This window comes from Typopeltis vanoorti, chromosome 11, assembly GCF_054136105.1.
Source record: "Typopeltis vanoorti isolate ZY-2024b chromosome 11, IOZ_Tvanoo_1.0, whole genome shotgun sequence".
Taxonomy (NCBI): domain Eukaryota; kingdom Metazoa; phylum Arthropoda; class Arachnida; order Uropygi; family Thelyphonidae; genus Typopeltis; species Typopeltis vanoorti.
The window spans coordinates 112507773-112531625 of record NC_143559.1 but is presented as its reverse complement, the minus strand read 5'-3'; the positions used below and the strand labels follow the sequence as shown (position 1 = coordinate 112531625).

At 36.1% G+C, this 23853-nt stretch overlaps 1 protein-coding gene across 1 annotated transcript in view; it reads left to right on the top strand.

Annotated features, from left to right (window-relative positions):
- LOC150101951 (uncharacterized) overlaps positions 1-23853 on the top strand; it is a 98293-nt gene that overhangs the window by 37729 nt on the left and 36711 nt on the right. The window contains exon 2 of the mRNA XM_090400345.1: positions 2938-3047. Coding sequence (XP_090256471.1) covers positions 2938-3047 — 110 coding nt within the window. The remainder of the gene's footprint in view (positions 1-2937; positions 3048-23853) is intronic.

Genomic DNA, 23853 nt, shown 5'->3' with positions numbered 1-23853 from the left:
GTCCTCTGTATCCTGTCCAAAATTTGTCTTGTTGTCCTCACAATTTTAGCCGTGTGTCCTCTAATCTGTAGATCCCTATCCACCATCACACACAGATCTCTTCTTTTCTCCACCTCCTCCAGTACATTCTCACCAAGTGTATACTGTCTACATTCTGTCTTTGTTTTCCCAAATTTTAAAACTTTACACTTTGCAACATTGAACTGGCAACCCTACTTCTGTCCATTCACTCAGTCTGTTCAAGTCTTCTTGTAAACCATGATATCTGCTCTACTTCTCATAGTTTTTCCCAACTTTGCATCATCTGTAAACAACTGAATATCCCCAATATGCCCCTCTGCATACTTGGAGAAACTATTTTGTGACCTTCAGCAATTTTCCAATCCAGTTAGGACTGTAGAATTTTGCCTTTCTACTAGTGTGCCAGCATGCATGTGCTTAGTTGTATTTCATTGTGTCCATGAAGATGCCTTGATGACCAAGCTGAAATACTGATATAGTAATTTTTATTAACTAAATAAATTTAGTAAATAATTATCTCTAGATGCATGCATTTTCTTTATTAATCTTCAACATGAGAAATTTGATATCAGTCCCTTTACACCATCCAAAGTTTATATTGACTATATTGAGTTTACTGCAAAAACACTAAAAGGAGATGGGGGAGTATAGTGACTTGACTGGCTGAAATACTGAATATTTTCTTTCAAAGTGATAAAATTCCAAGACTTCACCAGAAGTATAATAGTTCTCCATATTTAAGAGAGGAGATTGCATGGTGTGTGTGTGTGTGTGTGTGTGTGTGTGTGTGTGTGTGTGTGTGTGTGTGTGTGTGTGTGTGTGTGTGTGTGTGTGTGTGTGTGTGAGAGAGAGAGAGAGAGAGAGAGAGAATTATAGGAGAATCAGCTTATGGTCTGTTCCAGATAAAGTCCTCTGTATTGTTACATTCAACAGAATAAAAGGACCTGGTTGACAAGCAACTGAGGTGAGCAAGGTAAATTCAGAATATACTTAACTTGTCAAATACAAATACTTAATGCTGTTTTGATATAACTCAAGGCAAAAGCACAGGTCCATACATGCATTTCCATGGTTCTGTCTACCACATGCACGATAATATGAGGCCATTCATGGAATTTGCCACACCTCATATAATGCAGTATGAGGATATGAAGATCCTCCTCCTCTTATCTCTTATGTAGTCAGTTACTTCTTAGCACTATTCTGTGTAAGAAAAGCTATATATATATATAAATAAAAGCACAATTATAACTGTAACAATGATTTGTTGCATTGTCAGAAAGCAAGACATTCACGTGGTCAGCCAAGATTATGTTAAGTAATCCAGAAGATCTTGGGAAAAGAGGTAGGTCCTGAATGAGGTAGATTGACAGTATCAAACAAGATCTTAATAGAATTGGCATATAATCACTTGAGGTAACAGTATATAATCAGGACGGACTCATCTGGTGTGAGAAGCTTAGACAGTTAGACCTCCATAACTATTAGTTGCTTGAGTAATGTTGGTTAAGTGCTTAGCATACCCATTTTCCAACCAATAGGCTGTGGATTTGAATCCTTCTGTGGACATGGATGCTTGTGATTTGTCTTCAGGTGGGAGATGAATTTCATCTTCAATTGTAAGACCCCCTGCCTTGCTTATTGGCCTGAAGTAGCTTGAAACAGTTCCATCTTCACTCTCTAGAAAAAGGTTTCCAGACTATGTAAAAATAACTTAATTTAAAAAAATACATTAAATATATAAAATTTATTTAAAAGGGGGGGGGATTCTTACCCCATCCATGGTCGAAATGTAATTTAGGTTTGCAAATGACCCTTCGTGGGTGGGAATAACATTAAAAAAAAAAATTAAGGGAGCGGGCAAGAACTTGACATACGCGTTCAAAATGAAAAAAAAATATTTTTAAATTTACAGAACTATATTAAGCCTTCATGAAAACAGAAATCTTATCTTAAACTTAAAGAACTAATAAAAACATATAAGTTCGAAAACACAGAATTATTCACTCACATCGAATCAGAAGTTCATTGAACGTTATGACGAGAGCCAGCTGTAAACTGATTGAGTAACTGGTGATGCATGTCAGCATTTGCCAGTGCCTGTTGCTTCAAGATCAAACAAGTATAATAAGTGCGCACTCTAGAATTCAGTGGTAGGTTAATTGTGTATTATATATAAATCGTATACAACATTTTTTAAAATTTTTCTCTGGGGTTCAGTGCGCTACTTCTAATCATGCAATGCGCCACTTTTGGCGCATGCACCATAGGTTGGCCACCCCTGATCTAGACCCATGAAAGGCTTATTTCTAAACCTATAGTACATTTATATTGTGGGCAGGATTTTTTTTTTCTAATTTTACTGCTGTAGGGACCAAACATAGGACTTTTTCAAGTGACTTCAGGCTTCCAATAAGCAGGACAGTTGTCCTGCTTATTAGGTGGGAGATGAAATTCATTTCCCACCTAAAGGCAATCACAAACATTCATGCCTGCAGCAGGATTCGAACCCTGCAGTCTGTTGGTTGGAGAAATGATATGCTAACCACTGCGCACTAGGCTGGCAATCTGTGTCTTTGAAGTATTGCAAACCAAGGCAAGCCTGATACCAAAAGTTGTATTCCTATAAGCTCTTAGAAAATCATTCCCCTATAGCAGGTCAGTTTCAAATATTTAACTTTAAAATAATGATGGATTCATCATATCTATACATTGTATAACTCAGATACCAATACTTACTCATCAGCATGGGTTTTACAACATTGTTTGCAACTAAAGTGTGAAATGAACATGTTGAAATTACATGTATAAATTGAAATTACAATTGCTGATGATACGATTGATAAAAAGAAAATTAGTATTCATAAACTTACATTTGTAATTATGAGTGTTCTTATTATTTGGTTTTTTTTTCAGAAGTGTGAACCCCATCAGCCTTCTGAATACAGAAAATTTAGTGTTGATCCTCAGATCACTACATTTGAAGTACTGCAAAGCCTCTTAGCAAGAGCCTTTGATATAAAAGGGTAAGAAAATTTTTTAGAAAATAAAATATTTTTTATTGAAACATATCAGCTCATTAACAAATAAGTTATTTTAGATGATTGCTTAGCATAGAAATCATCTGATTTTATGTAGCTCCTACCCACACAGTGTCATAAGCCTATAATACATTAGTATCGTGAATGGGTTAAGGATTTTTTTTTTGTTTGTTGTTTATTTTTATTTATTTTTTGATGTTATTATTATATGGATATCCCCATGGAGTCAGAAGATTCATTGTGGGAGACCCCCACACCTATCTAGCCTTTGGTCAAGTGTTTTATTTCTAACCCAGATCTCAAAAGTTAAAGGTGCTTTGACCTCATTAAATGACAATAAAAAAAAAATCTCAGGATGAGAGTAAGATGTAGAAAGTTTTTTACCTTGGGTATATATTATGTTAAAGATACCAAGCAATTTTATAAGCATGTATAAAGCTAATTTAGTATTTTGACTAATTTCTCTTTTATTCCATACAAAATTTATTCAGTTGACTTACCACCATACCAGCTTTGTTGATTCTGTTGTCTATTTCCATATTTAATTTACTGTCTTCACTAAAAATTGTGCTTAAGTAGCTGAAATGTTTTACTTTTTACATTGGTTCTTCATTCGTGATGCAGTTGACATTTTCAGTGTTCCTACCTAATTTCATTGACTTTGTCTTGTTACTGCTGATTTTCATACCAAATTTATTACAACAGTTATTAAATTTAGTCAGGGAATCTTGCAGACTTGTACTGGTATAACATCATCTGCATAAAGTAAAGAGTTTAAATTAACATCTTCAATTTTGATATCAAGTTTAATACCGCTTTCCTTCATAATGTGATCCATATAGATAATGAATAACAGAGGGAATAATGTATATCCTTGTTTGACACCAGATTTAATATCAAACCATCTTCCTATACTTCCTTCTATTCTAATTGCTGACTTACAACTCAAATAAAGACCAAGTATTGCTTGATATAATGCCCCATTGACACCATATAACTGTAGCATTTTGAATAGCTTTTTTTTTTTTTTATTGGCACCTTGTCATATGCATTTTGCAGGTCTACAAAACTTAAATACAGATCTTTTGTTATATTCCCACGATTTCTCATATATTTGTCATAAAGTGAAAATCAGATCCTGACATCCTCTATTTGACCTGAATGCAGCTTGCTCTTCACAAAGCTTCCATTCCACAATCCTTCTCCAACTGTTTCTCAACTATACTTGCAAAAATCTTACCAGAAACACTCAGTAGGGAAATACCTCTGTAATTCTCACATTCAGTTTTATTTCCCTTTTTTATATATGGGTATTATGAGAGCTCTACTCCAGTCATCTGGAATTCGTTCTCCCTCTGTCCAGGCCTTCTGAAATATGCAGTGCAGCCACTGTGAGACTTTTATACCTCCATACTTGAGCATTTTTGATCAAATATCATCTGCTCCCAATGCCTTTCCACTTTTCAAGCTTTTGATGGCTTTTTCCTTCAAGTATGGATATGTATTCCTCATTGCATGCCTGTTAAGTGTTTTTTCCATTGTGCTGTCACTGCTTGTTTCATTTAGCAGTTTTTTGAAGTAATGACTACATACATCAAGGATATCTTTTTTTCCAGTTTTCATGTCACCTTTATCATCTCTAATTCCTTTTACAGTAATCTTTCCTTAGCTTTTGGAACAGCATCAAGAATATTTTGCCACCTTCCTGATATTTATTTTCTCTTTTCTTACCAAAGTCTTCCCATGACTTTGTTTAGCTAGTTTTACAGTGTTTAGCTTCTTACATTTATCTGTATTCTCTAAGAGCACAAGCTGACTTGTTTGTCAGGAACTTTCAATATGCTTTCTTCTTTTCCTTCACTGCCTCTTTAACTTCCTGTGTCCACAATGGAGTTCAGACTTTTCTATTCTTGCAGACAACCTCACCACATGCCTCTCTGGTTGAATCAGTCAGTATTTTCTTCAGGGCTTGCCATTGAATCTCCATGGTTTGGTTCCTGTTCTCAAACTGTTTCATTTTTTCTTGAATAATATTTGCATATTTTTGTCTGCAGTTTACATCTGAGAGCTACTCAACTTTTAATCACTTTAAAATTTCTTATAAGTTCTTATTTTCAATATGAAATTCAATTTTATCCTGCAAAAGACTAAATGGTAATCACTTCCAATTTCTAATCCTCTGTACACTGTAGTGTCTTGCTCCAATAACATAGTCAATGAGACTTCTTATTCCTTGCCTCTTTTCTTTGCATATGGTTTTATCATAACTTTATGCCTCATGGATAGTGTAATGGATAGCTCTTCCAACTAACAGGTCACTGCAGTATGGATAGGTTGTATAAGTCATTAAGGATTGATGATTTTCATTGCATGTTGTGAAATTACTGTGCTTTATCGAAAGACTGAAATGGCTTGGGAAAAGTTCTATGATTGGTCTCTAGAGTGGGAATTCTGGATTATTTAACCTTAGTTCTATCCGTAGTACTCATGTGAATTTGTGCATATTTTCATATTGGAACATTCTGTTAGTAATAACCAGTCCATGTCCTGTGCAGAAATCCAAAAGGTATTATTGAGACCTCCAGGGAGTCAACCACCTAAAGGCAAACTATTCCACTCACTCATTGCTCTAAGAGAAAAACCTAGCTCTTACCTCTTTCTTGACTGTGAACAAACTTAACTTCCATGAATGTCCCTGGTGTTCTCTCTCCCCACCTTCCATATAACAAAAAATTTCATCAGACGATATCTTATAACACCCATTCAAAAGTTTATAGACCTCTATCATATCACTCTTCTTTCTCCTGTTAACCAGAGTCTGTAACCACATACTCGCAATCTGTCCTCATAAACTAAATCCCATAATCATGATATAATCTTTGTAACTCTTTTTTGCACCCTTTCCACAGCTTCTTTATCTCTTTGGAATCTGGGACACCAAATCTATGCACAATAATCCAGGTGTGGTCTTATCAAAGCCTTATAAAGAAGCAAAATGATTTCCTTATCCTCTGAGTTGTATTTGCAACTTTTGCTATGTGACCTTTGAACTTCAAATTCTTATCCACTAATACACAAGATACCTTGCCTCCTGAGTTTCTTGTAGCATAACCCTGCTAATATAATATACCACTGGAAATCTCATCATGCCAAAGTGTATAACTTTATACTTATCAGCATTAACTGGTAGCCATTTTATAATAATAATATTTGCCCAGATTTCCAGCCTATTCAAATAATTTTGTAAGTGCTGAATATCAGTAGCATCCCTGATTGCTCTGGCAAACATTTTCACATCTGATGTTAGACCCTGCCTGATATCATTAATGTATAGATTTAACAGTAGTGGCCCAAGGACAGGTACACCACTGGTCACCTTGAATCTGTTGCATAACCCTGGGACAGATGGAATATCAAGCCATTTGCTAAAGGAATGATCACTTGAATTGGCTTGGCCTTTCACTTGTTTGTATAACTTGAGTCAGCTCAGGAATGATACCACTGGAATGGAATGAATGTATGATAGTTCCATTGTACCAGGGTGGCAAAAACAGATGTGTCTAACTACCAACCTATCAGTATGTCTGGGTGGTAGTGAAGATTTTAGAGAAGTTTGTAAGAACTCTCATAAAGAAATGGTAGACAAACAAGCTATATTCTGCAAGGAGCAGCATGGGTTTACTAAAGGAAGGTCATGCTTTAGCAATTTGCTCATAGCCATGTCATGGCCGAATTGGATAAAGGGAATGGATACCCACTGTGTACCACTTCTTGATATGTCTGTCAACCATCCCCTGATCCAACTCAAGAGTTTATATTCTCCACTTTATGCAACAGTCTTTCATGTGGTATCCTATCAAATGCCATAGAAAAATCCAACATCATCATAGTGTATCCATTCCCTTTATCCAATTCGGCCATGTACAAACTTATTAAATAATAAAATAAGATCAACAGAATCCTATATCAAGAATAGTCAGCATTTTGTAAATAAACTCCAACCCATTAAGGTTGCACCAACAGACATGCTAGCCAGTCTAGATGTTGTATCCCTTTTTCACCAATGTACCAGTAGAAGAGGTAATAAACATCATCCAAGACCTCTTTCCTCTAGACATCACACAGATGTTTAGACACTGTCTTCAGTCTAATTTCTTCAAAGTTAACAACACTATATACCAACAATTAGAAGGCCTAGCAATGGGAAGCCCATTATCGCCATCTTGTGCGGACCTTTTCATGGAAAAACTTGAAAAAGAAATTCTCTCCACAATCTCCCTTAGACCATCTATATGGTGGAGATATGTTGATGATATTTTCATTATATGGCAAGATAGCTTAGAAAACCTAAAATCGTTTGTGAATAAAATTAACTCAATACATAACAAGATAAAATTCACTCTAGAAGTGGAAAACAACAGCCAACTGCATTTTTTAGACATCTTGATAAAGAAACAATCAAATAGTGTCAAATTATCTATTTACAGAAAGCCTACAGATGCTGGAAGATATCTTCATTATACTTCAAACCATCACAAGACACACAAACTGAGCATTATCCACATGTTGAAAAATAGGGCCAGAAAGTTTATATCAGAAGAGGAGGATACACAGACTGAACTCTCACTAATAGCCAACACATTATCACAAAATGGATGTCCTCCAAACATCATCAAAAAATATCTATATGGTGACAACCCCAGACAAGAAAAATCAAGCTCCCAGCACATTTCTACTGTAGTGATCCCTTTCATCAGGTCAATTTCTTCTCAGATAGCCAGAATACTAAGAGCCTACAACATCAGAGTGGTCTTCAAACCAACCACCAGCATCAGACAGTTTTAGGATCCCCAAAAGATAAGGTGCCATTCTACAAATATCCAGGAGTATATTACATTCCTTGCTCCTATGGTCTTGCCTACATCGGACAAACTTCACGGAGTTTAGAAATCAGACAAAAAGAACATGCTGGTGATGTAAACCACAACAGAAGTATCTCTTCCGGCTTAGCACATCATTTCTGTATGTCTAACCACATGATAGAGTGGCAAAACAGCTCCATGCCATATCTGGATGACGACTATAGACATTGTTTATTCAAGGAAGCCACAGTAGTGTTAATAACCAGCGGAAATGTCAACAGAAATCAGGGTAATCACATTAGAGGACCATTCTAAACAGTTCGTGGTAAAACCTGATCCTCTCTCTAAATCCATCTGAACTACAGCTAGCCAGTAATCACATTACACGTTTACAACAAACACGCATGCATGATAATGAATAAGAACAATAAGTCCTTTCAGTCTCTGTCACGCGAATGTGTAACCTTAGCTACTAGTTTGTTTCCAATGTTTTTATGTTCCTTTCAATTTGCATTTACTAGTTTTTATGTTTTTTCCTTAAATGCCTTGAAAAAGCTAGACAGTTTGTTAGCGAAACTGGTAGGCTATAATGTAAGATGTTTGTAAATGGTCAGTATTAAAACAATAGTTTGTATGTTTAATTATCAAATCACCAAATATGTTTAATTTAAATATTATTAATTAGTAATAATAACAAGAATGAAAGCAGAATATTTTATTGAAAAGGTATGATTATGTTTCTGTTGGGATAAGAAGAAATACAGCAGTTTTAGAATATATGCCTGGAGGGAAGGCAAACCTGCAAAGCAGGAAACTAAAATTACGCAACCAGAAACATAATCATGTTTCTGGTTGCATAATCAATGCTGGAACATGTCCAGCATTGATCCTTGGATAATCTGGTCACTGTATACTACATTGAATATTGAATGGAAGCAAGGCTTTCAAATATCATGCTAGATGTCTAGGTTTTTGTTGAGACTGCATGTGAGAGTATAACCTCACTAGATCTTTGAAATCCAGAATAAGAGGTTTTTTTCATCAAGATAATGCCCAGTTATCCTGGATTATATTAAGATAACCCAATTATCATCAAGATAAGGCATTAAAGCCAGTGACCACTCTCTATCATGGTGTTCTCTCTATCAGGCATTACCAACCATGAAGACATGGGTGGTAATGCCTGATTTATTCTTGCATTTTAGCAATTTTTTTTTTTTTTTTTTTTTTTTTTTTTGCTTGTTTACAAAATAAATTGTACTTCACAAGAAATTATATATTGTTTTATTCTTTACCCAGTTATAAGCAAGCTAAAATTGGTGTTTCATTTAACTTCCCAACCAGGCTACTTGTATATGGATTCAGATGACTTCACATCAGATTGCCCTAGTTTCCTATAATACATGCCACATTTCCTTTCAGTTGCATATATTGCTGTGCATTATGGGAAGGGTCACTAACCTGACTGGTTTTAACCTTATTCAGGAGGCTTCCATCAATTCAAGTTTCCAATAGCACAAACCTCCTTTTTCAGATAATTGTTTGATAATTTTTCAGATAATTTAATGATAATTGTTTTAATTATCATTAACTATTTTAAACCCTCAGGCCTCTTTGCAGAAATTACTCCTGCTTTCTTAGCAACCAGTAAATAACTTTAAAATATAGCCAAGTGAAAAGGAAAACCTCAAACAAGGAACCTGAAAAGTCTGCATTTACAGTATAGGAAGAAAGAAAAGCAATTTTATTTGTATTATTATTATTTTGTGGTATCTCCGTGGAGTCTGGAGACTGATCGTGAGAGACCCAAAGTAACATTATGCACACAAATCGTATCATACCTCTCCTTGAAACCATTCACTTCATTGAACTTGCAGCCATTTCTGGCAATACATTCCACTCACTCACTCACCACTCTCTATGCAAGAAATCTGGTCCCCTTTATTAACCTGGCCTAACTACACTCTTACACAGCTTCCACGGATGATCTCTAGTTCTCTGACTATTTTCATATATTGAAAAATTTCACTTGCATCAATTTTATAAAATCCCTTTAATATCTTAAAAGTTTCTATCATGTCCCCTCTTTTCCATTATCATAAACTTTGTAACCCACAAACCTTCAACCTACTATTGTACAGAGTATTCCACAGACCTATCACCATTTTAGTCACTAATCTCTGAATTCTCCCTACCACCTCCTGGTCCCCAAAAACTCAGGTGATCAAATCTGTGTGCAGTAGTCAAGTTGTGGCCAAATCATAGCCTCATAAAGAGGGATAATAACTTCGCTATCTTTACTTGTTAGTGTGTTTTTTCAACATTCAGGTAATTCGTTGAGCTATTTTACTAAATCCCTAAGCTAGGGGCTTAGGGATAATGTCCACCATTATCCCTAAGTCTCTAGCCTCATTAATTTCCTACAATTCAATACCATCAATATGATGGTATTGAATTGCAGGAATATGATACAACATATGCAACCTTTTCCACCCGAAGTGCATAACATTTTGCAGCATTAAATTTGACAATCATTATCCTTTGCTCATAATGCCAATTTATTTAAATCATCCTGCAGGATATCTACATCACCTTTATCAACTATTGTTATCCTCAGTTTTGCATCATCAGCAAACAACTGAATATCCCCTCTTAAATCTTTCCATATGTCATTGATATATACAAATTAAAGAGTAGTGGCCTTAGTATCAAACCCTGTGGTATTCCACTAGACACCATCATTCTCCTAGATTCCACTCCACCATATACTACTCCGGTGTCTGTCTGTCAGCCCCCCCCCCCATCCATGCTACTAGCCTCATATCCATTCCCATTTACTCCAGTTTTTGTAATAGTTTTCCATGTGGTATTCTGTCAGATACCTTGGTAAAGTCGAGCAGCATCATGGTGTAGTGATTACTTTTATCCAATTCTATTGTCACTTTATTATAAAATGTGAATAAGTTACTAAGACAGGATCTACTCTTTACAAAGCCATGCTGCCCACTATAGAGTATTGCATCCCTATCCACCCACTGTTGTATTTTACCTTTCACCAACTTTTCTAATGCCTTTAGCAACCACTCCTGATATATTATTTGGTCTATAGTTTGCTACCTCTGTCTTGAGTCACCTTTACTCACTGGTATTATCTTAGCCTCTTTCCACTCCCTTGAAACCCTGCCAGAACTGAGACGTAGATCGAACAACTTCGCCAGAGGCATTGCTAATTCTCTTTTTCATTCATGTAGTACATGGGTTGATATGCCATCCAGTCCCACTGCTGTGTTCATATTCATATTTTTTAATATACTGAATTCCTTCTGTACATCTGTCTCACTATTGATATGTGTCTGTGTAACCTCACCAGCTATAAAATCTCTGCCTGGATGATACACCTTTGCATAATGATCACTCAGCAGCTGAACTATTTCTTTTGGTTCAGTTACCTTCCTACCATGATCATTGTTTAATCCCTTAACATACAAAAGACGTCTGTGACACGTTTTTTGTTTATTGCGCCAAAATTGATTTTGAATTTTGGTTTCACATATAAATACAACCGAATATAGACGTTAGACAATCTTGTGCCTATTTCCTTTCAACTGAGAAAAGTTGCCAACAGCGTGTATCGGCTATTTTGTTTGCGTTTGCACAAATTCATCATTATTTTTCAAATAATGATGAATTTGATCCAGCAAATCACCCTCGCCCAAAAAATTGGCAGAAAAACGATCGCTTTCTGATTTTTAATTGGTACGTTAAGGGGTTAAAGTCATTCTACCATAGTCATTTTCTCTTTTATTTGCCAAATAATGAAAAAAAAAATTCTTTTGGATTTACTTTGGCCTGTTTATCTAATTCTCTCTCATAGTCTGATTTGACCTTTCTTACCACACTAGTCATCCTTCTTGCTTGCACTTTGTACTGCTCATGAGTCACTTGAGCTGATCACTTTTTTCTTTATATTTCCTCCACAATGTTTTCTTTTATTGCAGCTCTTGCTTTATATCCCTACTCATCCACTTAATTCCAACTTAGTTTATCTTCCTGTATGCAGTCTGATATTGCTACTCTCAAGCAACCACTTGCCATGAATTACTGACATTCCTTCCTCGTAGCTTGTCAAGCCATGGCACTTTTCCAAGATGACTCCTGAGTCTCTCATAATCACCAGCCTTATAGTTGAACATAATTTCTTCTGGACAGAGAATTCCACATATTTAGCAACTTCTCAGAACAATACTGTATGGTCATTCTCCACAAATCGAGACAGATTGTCTACCTTGAATATATCTTCTGATGCTATTATCAGATCCAACACTCTCAACCCCCTTGTCCCCCCCCCTCTATAACATGTTTGTTTCATATAATTATCCCTTAGCAACTGTATAAATCCTACTTCCATCTTGCCATGCTTCCTTTCCTCTCTTGAATTGATGTCCCCGTGGTTAAAGTCTCCAATAATAATTGTTCGGCCTACATTGTGCTAATCGGACAATATATGGCATCTACATATTCCTGTAGGCCCCCCTGGTCTATAGCAGCACCAACAATGTATTTTGTCCTATTTGCCTCTACCTAACACCAGATAGCCTCAAATGAACCATCTCCCTCTGACCTAAAATCCTCTTTAACTTCTAATTTTGTTGGTTGTAATTCTTCAGCTATCATCAGCAATACCCCACCTCCTGTCCTTTTCCCTCTAATAATATATAGTACCCTTTACACTCTATCCTTGTAACTATATCATTTTCAGTCAACCAGGTCTCACTAATGCCTATCATTTTGGCCAAGTCGAGCTCACCAGTGCTAAAAACTCCTCACCCTTATCCCTGATACTTCTTGCATTCATGTACATGCATTTCAGCATTCCTTTATACTCATAGTTACCCTTGTGTAATGTCATTACCAACCTATTCAAGTCAGAAACCTGTGAAATCTCATTCGGTATTGCACAATTGTCGGCCTGGTTGGCTGAGTGGTTAGCGTGTCCGCTCTCCAGCCAAAAGGCTGCAGATTCGAATCCTGCCATGAGCATGGATATTTGTAATTGTCTGTGAAAATAACAAATGTGGTGGTGGTGGGCGGTAGATGTCGTTGGTGTATATGATGATAGTAGTTGTAGTTGGTGGAGATAGAGAGTTGGATTAGGTGTCCTTCCTTGATGAGTCTTTGGACTCCCTGGAGGTGTGATATTATAATAATAATAATGATCATTACTATACACATGCTTATTTATCACAGGGGTGGCCAGACACATTTTCATCCTCCCTAATATCTCTAGTTTCCCTGGTTTTGCACTACTACACTCTCATTAAACAACACTTTCTCCCAGTATCTAACTCCAAACTATATAAATGTTGTCCATCAGGCATATATAACTCCTTTTATCCATCAAATTTGCTCCATACATCAATAAACTGCACACCATTCCTCCTGCAAAATATTCTCATTGGCAGTCATGGCCCTTCTCAATTCTTTCCTATCATACCAAGGCATCAGAGTCACAATCTTTACTTTCTTATTCTTCATTTTTGCTTCCACTAACAACTCTTTCATATCTTCTCGCATTGCATATTTCTCACCTTTCAAATTATTTGCCTGCCAAAACAATTAGCTCATTCGCTTCTTTCTTCTATATACTTAACAGTTTCACTAACATCCTTTATCTTTGCACCTGGAAAACATACTTTCATCACTTTCTCATTAAGTATACATCTTATTATCAAATACAATACCATCTCTTTTCTCTCAGTTTCTTGCACTTTTATGCTTTTTCCATTTACTCTTTTTTTAATTTTCCGTCTTTCTGTACCACATGGCAATTGTTTCTCCAGTTTGCTCTAGCTCATGTTTTGTCCTGTGAAGGAGTCTGCATAACTTTGCAATTTCTTTCCACGCTGGCATCTCATCATTTATATTATTACTTTCAACCACTTCCTTCAAACTCTCATTTGTATTTTATGCACTATCATTCACTGTTTCTGCTACATTCTCCACGACACTTTGACAATCCTGCCTTATATTCATAATATCAATCACTTCATTCTTTCACTCCTGACACAATTTGAAACTCACTTATGAAACATTTCTGACAAATATTTTCTCTGTTCTCAGAGGACGGACAGTTGACACCATTATCATTCCATTTGGAGGCTTCTAAGTTGATAAGCTAACTTTGAAGATGAACACATGTTTTAATATGCTTCTATGGATATTATTAATATCTGTGTCTTGCTCTGGTTGGGTTAAATTAGAGCTAGAGAAGGCATCTAGAATGAAAACTGGAATGTATGGAACTTGAGCCACCTACAGCCACAGTTGACAAGCTGAAGGACAGAAGTAGAGGTGTGTGATTTGTTTCATAACAGCTGCTTACATTGCAAACTGAATTATTGAAATTACAATGTTGACTTTTTTTATATACAGTGACAGGGAGCATTTATGACTCTCCATTCCAGATTACAGCCTGAATATTCCACATTATTGTTTAGGTTTTTGAAAGATGCTTCCTTATATTGGGGAATTTTTGATGAATGAAATTTAAAAAACGGTTCAGTAGAATTTCTGTGGATTAAAGATTTGTAATACTTTGTTTTAGTTGCTTAATGATGTTACGTAACTTTCTATATTTCTCCCACACACAACATGTAGAGAAGCCTATGGTAAACAAATGTCATGTGTAGACAGTATCAAGAGTAGAGTAATCTGTTGATATTTTTCTTTAATTGTTGGAAATTGTAGTCTTTCAGAAATGCTTCATGGGTGGGGCTGTTCTGCAGAATTGAGGTGGAAGGAATGAAAGTTGACTGTGAGTAACAGGTTTAGTATGTAGTTCAACTGTAAAGGGATACTGAGCAGCTCATGCTTGAGTTCCTGTAGGTCTGGCAGAAATAGGAGGCATAATGTATGCTAGTTATGCTGAACACTGGCCATTAAAATATCTTTAGAAGAGAAACAGTGTAGAAACTGATGTTCTGTGGGAAAGTGGCTGAAAAGAGTCTGTAAGAGAAGTGTTGTAAAATTAATCATAATTTTAAATTATGAATATTTTTACAAATTGTTTATGTTAGTATATTATTAGTTTTTGTGTCGTAACACGTATATCAGCACTTGCAATGTGCTGTTTTTGATATTATTGTCAAAATGAAATGCAAACCATTTGAAATTGATGTACTTACTAGATTCTGATAATTATGTTAATTTCAATCCTTTTTATTGTAGTTTAAAATTATTAAGTGTTGTGTTTTATAAAGACATTCTCGTTACACTAACAAAAACAACATGTCAGCCATTATACTTAACTTCTCACTTGCCATTTACATGGACTGTGCATGCTCGCCGAGGAGATTGATGGGTGATTGACATCTGACAGAGAGAGTAATCAGTATTGAGGTAACAAGAAAAACAAGAGAGAGCTAATATAAGTTTAAGAACGCAGACCGGACAATTTTGTTCTTAGGAAGTTTAAGTTTTACGTGACAGCCAGAAGATTCTTAAAAGGAATCTTAGAACTGTGAGTTTTAAACTGGAGGAGTTGGGACTGTCAACAAGTATTTAGTAAATAAAAGAAGATATTGCAATCGGCATTCTAATTGAATCTTCAAGGAAATGCTGAATAGAAAATTTCATCTTCTGTCTTAAGGACACCAGATTTCTATGGAAAAAGCAATTGGTGAAATTTGAAACAGTAAAGTGGTTTAACACGAAAAGCTCTACTTAAATCTGTTATTTATGAAGTAGTAGAAGAAACTTTTTGTCTCTAGTACAAAAATTGTACATCAAATTGAACTGCAAAAGGTAAAAGTATTTATACTTCACTCGATAGGAGGGAACAATATTGTATGCTACATAAGGGTAATAAGAAAATAACCTATAGAAAAGAAGAAGATTTTTATATTTTTGTTGGAAAGGGCCTAATAAAGAAACTTTCTCTGATGAACAGTTTTGTTATTGTGAAAACAAGGTGTTTAGTCTGGTAGACGTGATTAAGTATATGTTAAAAAATCCAGTAATAGAATGAGTCAGAGAATGAATGATTTTAATATTTTTGGATAAGAAAATCTCTGAAGTGTAGATTTATTTTAGAAGGCCTTGGATCCAGTATTTTTTAGTTATGTAATTTTATTTAAAGTGTATATATTGTTTTAGTTTTATTAAATGTGTATATTTTTTGTATTTGGTCTTGAGTCAGTGACTTTACAGATTATAAAAGAAACAGTTAAAAGTCATTGCACCAATCAGAATTGAATCCTTGTGTAAATACTAAACACTTGGAGTATAAAAATCTTTACAGAGACAATCTCTTTAGAGTGTCATTAATCAACCAAACTGCCCTTTTCTGAACAGCATCAAGAATTTTTAGTGAGGTTTAGGATGTACCTCCCAAAAAATGAGAGCAGTATTCCAAGATTGGTTGGATTTAGGATTTAAAGAGTAAGTAACCATTCAGCAGAGAAGTACCATCCCAAGCGGAAAAGGATGCCAAATTTTTGGAAGCTGATGATGCTATAGAAACAGTGCTGCACCTGGGGGGGGGGGGGGCAAGGAGACCTGCTCCCCCAAAAAAAAAAGAAAAAGGAAAAAAAAAACACTAGAAAATTTTCCAAAAATCTTTTCCCTTGCAAAAGAATTTTTGGAAAATTCATTATTTTAAAAAATTTATGTTGTGTTGTGTGTTCTATTTCTATACTACTTATGAATTAGCAAACATTGCAGATGCTCAGTCATAGGTTGTGTGATGCGTAGTGTGTATTCTCAAATTGTCTACTCAACTCCTCCCCCCCCAAGATTAAATCCTGAGTGTGCTACTGTATAGAAGTGATATGATTGTGTCGGGAAAAGTTTGGAGTGAGAGTCGGTCCAAAAAAGAGAGATTTGGTCTTGACTGTTGAGCTGAGCATTATCAAAAGTAAGATCTGAGGGATTATGGAAAAAAAACAAGCAAAACTTTGTTATGGAAGCATTGAAGTTGACTAGGTTGCTTTCAACCCAGTCAAGGCACTTATTACAGATGATCTTGAAGCATGAGATTTTCAAGCACTGCAAGACTTGTTACATGAATAGGATTAGTGGAGTCTGCTCTCATCAGCAAACTATGAATATGGTTTGCAGTCAATGAGAGTAGGTCATTTATATAAATCAGGAGGAGGGTGGATGAAATGAAAGAGCCCTGAGGGACGTGCTGGCATTGATAGGGAAGTCTGAAGAGAGAACACCAAGGATTGATCTGAGAGAAAATTCTCAATCCAAGACAAAGGCAGTCCAAATGATGGTAACTTGTTGAAAAAACCCTATCAAAAGCCTTGGAGATGTCAGGAGCAGTGGCACAGTTTTCTCCATACCAAAGTTTCCATGGAATGGGTCCAGAGGTGCATGATGTAGGCCACAAGATCTCCAGTGAATCTAGATTGGTGAAATCCAGTGGTCACTAATTAGATAGTAGTTTTTAAGGTTGAAAAAGTTGACTGTTGATAACCTTCTTCATTGCTTTAGACAGAACTGATGTGAGAGCAGTAGGTCAGTTTTGTCTAAAGCAGTGGAAAGGTTGTAGGAGAAACAATGGCTAACTATGGACTTTCTTCCATGCCGTAGAGCAGATGCCAGCTGAGTACAGCTCAGTGAATAGATGATAAAGAACAGGTGTTAGTTCAGAAGCACATCTCTTGAGCACAATGGGTGGGATTCCATCAGGACTGGCTACTTTTATGATTATCTAATTTATTCAAGTTTCTTCTGATATCTTTCTGGCAGATGGTTACAGGAAGATTTCTGAAGATGGGACCTTGCAACTCCAGATTCAACAAAGGTAGAGTGACAATAAGGAAGTACTTGATTAGAATGCTGATGATGTGTGTGTAGATGACTAGGCTTTACAGATAATTCAAAAGGTATTTCACTTTGAGAATTGGTAGGACAAAGCCCCCTTGCACTATGGACAGAGAGAGAGAAAGAGAGCGACCACTGTTGACTAGTTATCTTAAATTTCAAAGGCAGGTGTATAATCTTATGTACAGTATTGTTAAGATTAGTATGGAAACATAAACAACAAAATTACACAATAACACATAAGTACAATATTTTATACTGAAAATAAGAAAATAACAGAACATCATTAGAGTGTAGAAACAACAAGCAAATGAAAGAACAAGGAATACACAGAACAATTGGTTTACCAATTAAAAATGGTTGCCATTTGCTAGAAATTAATATATAATATTAAAACTGTTTTTTGGTATTTTCATAAAACGAGAATCTCCCAATTTTTTTTTGCGTGTGTGTGTGTGGGGGGAATCATTACAATTCAGGTCAGGCCAATGTAAAAGGGCTTCACAACTTTAGTTGACAAGGTGTTTATATTTAAAACTGTTTCTATAGAAAATATGAGCTTCATCCCACAGGATACTATGTTCATCATCATCATCATCATCATCATCATCAAATTCCTGCCATGTACCCTCAGGGGTGTACAGGATATGACAGTACTACATGAAAAAATTACATCATTACTAACTTCCTATCTACAATTTTCCTCCAAATCAGCCTGTTACTTGTCAAGACTCCAACATTATCAGATCTTATATTTCTATCGTCTAAGGCACTTTGTACCGTATCAATCCACCTATATCTTGGTCTTCCTCTGAGTCGTTTTCCTGCCAACCTGGCAGAGAACACTTGTTTTGCTAATCTTTCCTCTCCCATTCTATTTAAGTGACCATACCACCTGAGATTAGCTCTGCTAACGCATTCCTGGATGCTGACAATGTCAAGTTCTTTCCTAATATCCTCGTTTTTAATATGATATTGCCATTGATGCCATCTGTTCATGCCTCTAATCTTTCTCAGGACTCTCATATCTGCAGTCTCTAGTCTTTGGTCAAGTGTTTTACTTCTGACCCAGCTCTCAGATCCATAAGTTAAAACTGGTTTGAACACTGTCTTGTATACAGCTAATTTAGTGTTCCGACTAATTTCATTCTTATTCCATATGAATTTATTCAATTGACTTCCCACGATACCAGCTTTGCTGATTCTGTTGTCTATTTCTATATTTAGTTTACCATCTTCAGTAAAAATCGTGCCTAAGTAGCTGAAATGTTTTACTTGTTCCACAGGTTCTCCATTCACAAGACAGTTGACATTTTCAATGATTCTGCCTATTTTCATTGTCTTTGTCTTTTTATTGCTGACCTTCATACCATATCTATTACAACAGCTATTCAATTTAGTCAGAGAATCTTGCAGACTTGTAGCGGATTTATTTAGAAGTATAACATCATCCGCATAAAGCAAAGAGCTGACATTAACATCTCCAATTTTGATATCAGGTTTAATACCACATTCCTTCATAATGTGATCCATATAGATAATGAATAACAGAGGGGATAATGTACATCCTTGTCTCACACCAGATTTAACATTAAACCATCTTCCTGTACTTCCTTCAATTCTAACTGCTGACTCACAACTCAAATAAAGACTAAGTATTGCTTGATATAATGCCCCATTGACACCATATAACTGCAGCGTATTGAATAGCTTCTCTCTTGGCACCTTGTCATATGCCTTTTCCAAATCGACAAAACTTAAATACAGATCTTTGTTATATTCCCATGCTTTCTCGACTATTTGTCGTAAAGTGAAGATCTGATCCTGACAGCCTCTATTTGGCCTGAATCCAGCTTGTTCTTCACCAAGCTTTTCTTCCACAATTCTTCTCAACCGTTTCTCAAGTATACTTGCATAGATCCTGCCAGGAACACTCAGTAGGGAAATACCTCTGTAATTCTCACATTCAGTTTTATTTCCCTTTTTATATATGGGTACTATGAGAGCTCTACTCCAATCATCGGGAATTCGTCCCTCTGTCCAGGCTTTCTGAACTATGCAGTGCAGCCACTGTAAGACTCTTATACCACCATACTTCAGCATTTCTGGTCGAATATCATCTACTCCTGCTGCCTTTCCACATTTCAAGCCTTTGATGGCTTTTTCTACTTCAAGTATGGATATGTATTCCTGACTGCATGCCTGGTCAGTGTTTTTTATCACTGTGCTGTCATCACTGCTTGTTTCATTTAGCAGTTTTTCAAAGTAATTACTCCATACTTCAAGGATATCTTTTTCTCCTGTTTTCATTTCATCTTTATCATCTCTAATTCCTTTTACAGCACTCTTTCCTCCATTCCTAAGCTTCTTCAACAACCTCCAGAATATTTTGCCACCTTCTTGATATTTATTTTCTATATTCTTGCCAAAGTCCTCCCATGACTTTTGTTTAGCTAGTTTTACACACTGTTTAGCTTTCTTACATTTGTCTCTGTATTCTGTAAGAGTAAAAGCTGAGTTATTTGCCAGGAACTTTTGATATGCTTTCTTCTTTTCCTTCACTGCCTCTTTAACTTCCTGTGTCCACCAGGGAGTTCTGATTTTTTTATCTTTGCACACAACCTCACCACATGCCTCTCTGGCAGAATCAATCAATGTTTCCTTCAGAGTTTGCCACTGAATCTCCAAGGTTTGATTCCTGTTCTCAAACTCTTTCATTTTCTTTTCAATAATATTTCTGTATTTTAGTCTACAGTTTACATCTGAGAGCTGCTCAACTTTTATTCGCTTTAAAACTTCCTTACATGTTATTCTTTTCGATATGAAATTCAATTTTATCCTGCTCAAGACTAAATAGTGATCACTTCCAATTTCAAATCCTCTGTACACTCTGGTGTCCTGCACCAGGGAGAAAACATCACTATCAACAATAACATAGTCAATGAGACTTTTCTTATTCCTAGCCTCTTCTCTCCATGTGAATTTGTGCACATTTTTATGTTGGAACATGGTGTTAGTAATAACCAGTCCATGTCCTGAGCAGAAATCCAACAGATATTTGCCATTATTATTAGCTTTGCTCTTTTCTCCAAATTTTCCCAAAATATTTTTGTATGTCTCACAATCATTTCCTACTCTACTATTTAGATCCCCAACAAGGACCAACTTTTCCTTTTTCATTGTGTCAGTTGCTTTTTCTAAAGCCTCAAAAAATTCCTCCACTTCTACTTTAGTAGAACCTTCTGTGGGACCATAGGCACAAATAAGTCTCATTGTCCAGTTCCCCATTCTCATATTTGCCCACATTACTCTACTTGAGACTGACTGCCATTCAAGAAGATTAGCCTCGTATTTTGTGTTGAATACTATGGCTACTCCTTCTTTTCCTTGATTGTTATTGCCTGAATATAACATTTTGTATTTATTGCTCAGAAAGATCTCACCAGTTTTGGTCTTTTTTGTTTCAGTCACCCCTATTATGTCGATCTGGTACTTATCTAATTCCTCAGCTAGCTCCATTTCTTTGCCATTCAGGCTTCTTACGTTGATAGTACCGATCTTTAACTCTGGTGATGTTGAGTTGGGGTTTGTTTTCAGATTTGTTCCAGTAGCTGACTTTTCGCTGTTCGCCCTGGTTCCCTGGCGAAAACAACGGGGGCCTTGTTTAACCGGGCGACGCCCCAGCCGGCATGAAATTTTGTCATGTTGTACCATCATTTTTTATTTTGGTTTAACCAATAAGAATACAATTTGGTCGGCTAAATCCCAAATTGCCAGCCCATCCTCGTTCGTTCAGTATCAAAGTAGATACCCAACAGGGTGCACCACGAGAAGGTGAGGATTGGACATTAGGTCAGAAGCCCTGGTCGGTTCTCCACATTCCTTTAAAGGCTATGTGGAGGTCTCCTCTCAGTTATACAGCTTTGACCCTTAAGGATACTATGTTTAATGTCAATAATACTATGTTGTGCAAGACCAGGTTTTTGAAGTTCCAAGTATTCAGTGTAGTATTCATCATCATCACAAACCATGGGCTCACTGCCTGTTGATGTATGATGCCTGTTTCACTATCTTCTTCCACCTTTCTTTGTCCAGTGCACAGTGTTGCAGCTTTTGTACACCCATTCCGCACCAGTCTTTTATATCGTCTATCCATTCTCTGTATGGTCTACCTCTTCTGTTTAAACCATCCAAAATACTAAACATAAATGTCTTTATCTTCCGGTCCTCACTCGTTCTACAGATGTGTCCAAATAATTGCAGCTTCCGTTTTATAATCTTCTGCATTAGATTCTCTTTTGGTTGTATCTTCTGATAGAGCTCTTCATTGGTGATTTTCTGTACCCATCCTATTCTTAGAATCTTCCTGTAACAAGTTCTTTCAAATGCCAAAATTCTTTTTCATCATCATCATCAAATTCCTGCCATGTACCCTCAAGGGGTGTACAGGATATGATACTACATGAAAAAATTATATCATTACTAACTTCCTATCTACAATTTTCCTCCAAATCAGTCTGTTACTTGTCAAGACTCCAACATTATGAGATCTTATATTTCTATCGTCTAAGGCACTTTGTACCGTATCAATCCACCTATATCTTGGTCTTCCTCTGGGTCGTTTTCCTGCCAACCTGGCAGAGAACACTTGTTTTGCTAATCTTTCCTCTCCCATTCTATTTAAGTGACCATACCACCTGAGATTAGCTCTGCTAACACATTCCTGGATGCTGACAATGTCAAGTTCTTTCCTAATATCCTCATTTTTAATATGATATTGCCATTGATGCCATCTGTTCATGCCTCTAATCTTTCTCAGGACTCTCATATCTGCGGTCTCTAGTCTTTGGTCAAGTGTTTTACTTCTGACCCAGCTCTCAGATCCATAAGTTAAAACTGGTTTGAACACTGTATACAGCTAATTTAGTGTTCCGACTAATTTCTCTCTTATTCCATATGAATTTATTCAATTGACTTCCCACCATACCAGCTTTGCTGATTCTGTTGTCTATTTCTATATTTAATTTACCATCTTCAGTAAAAATCGTGCCTAAGTAGCTGAAATGTTTTACTTGTTCCACAGGTTCTCCATTCACAACACAGTTGACATTTTCAATGATTCTGCCTATTTTCATTGTCTTTGTCTTTTTATTGCTGACCTTCATACCATATCTATTACAACAGCTATTCAATTTAGTCAGAGAATCTTGCAGACTTGTAGCGGATTTATTTAGAAGTATAACATCATCCGCATAAAGCAAAGAGCTGACATTAACATCTCCAATTTTGATACCAGGTTTCTTGATTCTTTATTTATTACCCACGTTTCAGATCCGTACCGCTGAAGATGCATGTTTCCAGTACTCTTAGTTTTGTTTGCAGACTTACTTTTCCAGATGTTATACATGGCTTTCAGATTTGTTCTTCCCTTTGCAATCCTGATCTTTATTTCTTTTTTACAGTCCAAGTCATATGTCAGTTTACTTCCCAAATATGTGAATTGTTCTACATTTTCTATATCAGTTCCATCCACTTGTATCTTTTGTTTCATGTTCTTCTCACCAAATACCATTGTCTTTGTTTTTTCCCCCAAGTTCATAACAAGTCCAAATCTCTTCCATTCCTCATTTAACAGTTCAGTGTTTTTTGTAGTTCTCTTTCGTCTTCTTCAATAATAACAATGTCATCTGCAAGTCTCAGATTGTTAATTCTCATTCCGTGTACAGATATTCCTTTGGCATCTTCCTTCAATTTGTCCATTGCTCTTTCTAAATGTGCGATGAAAATGCTTGGTGATATTGGGTCTCCCTGTCTAGTACCTCTGCTTGTTTTAAACCTTTTCCCAAATCATCACCTTTTCTAACTGCTGCAACTGCATTCTGATAAACATCTTTTAATATACCTATTAGTTTTTTATCAATTCCATAGGATTCCAGAACTGCTAATGTCACTTTCTGGTCAATACTGTCAAATGCTTTCTGAAAATCAACAAAGCAAGTGTAGTATTGATGTTCATTAATTCTTTTTTTCCACAGAATGACCTGTCTGCCCAAAGTATATTAAACTGCATTCACAAAGGATCTGATAAACACCAGCTA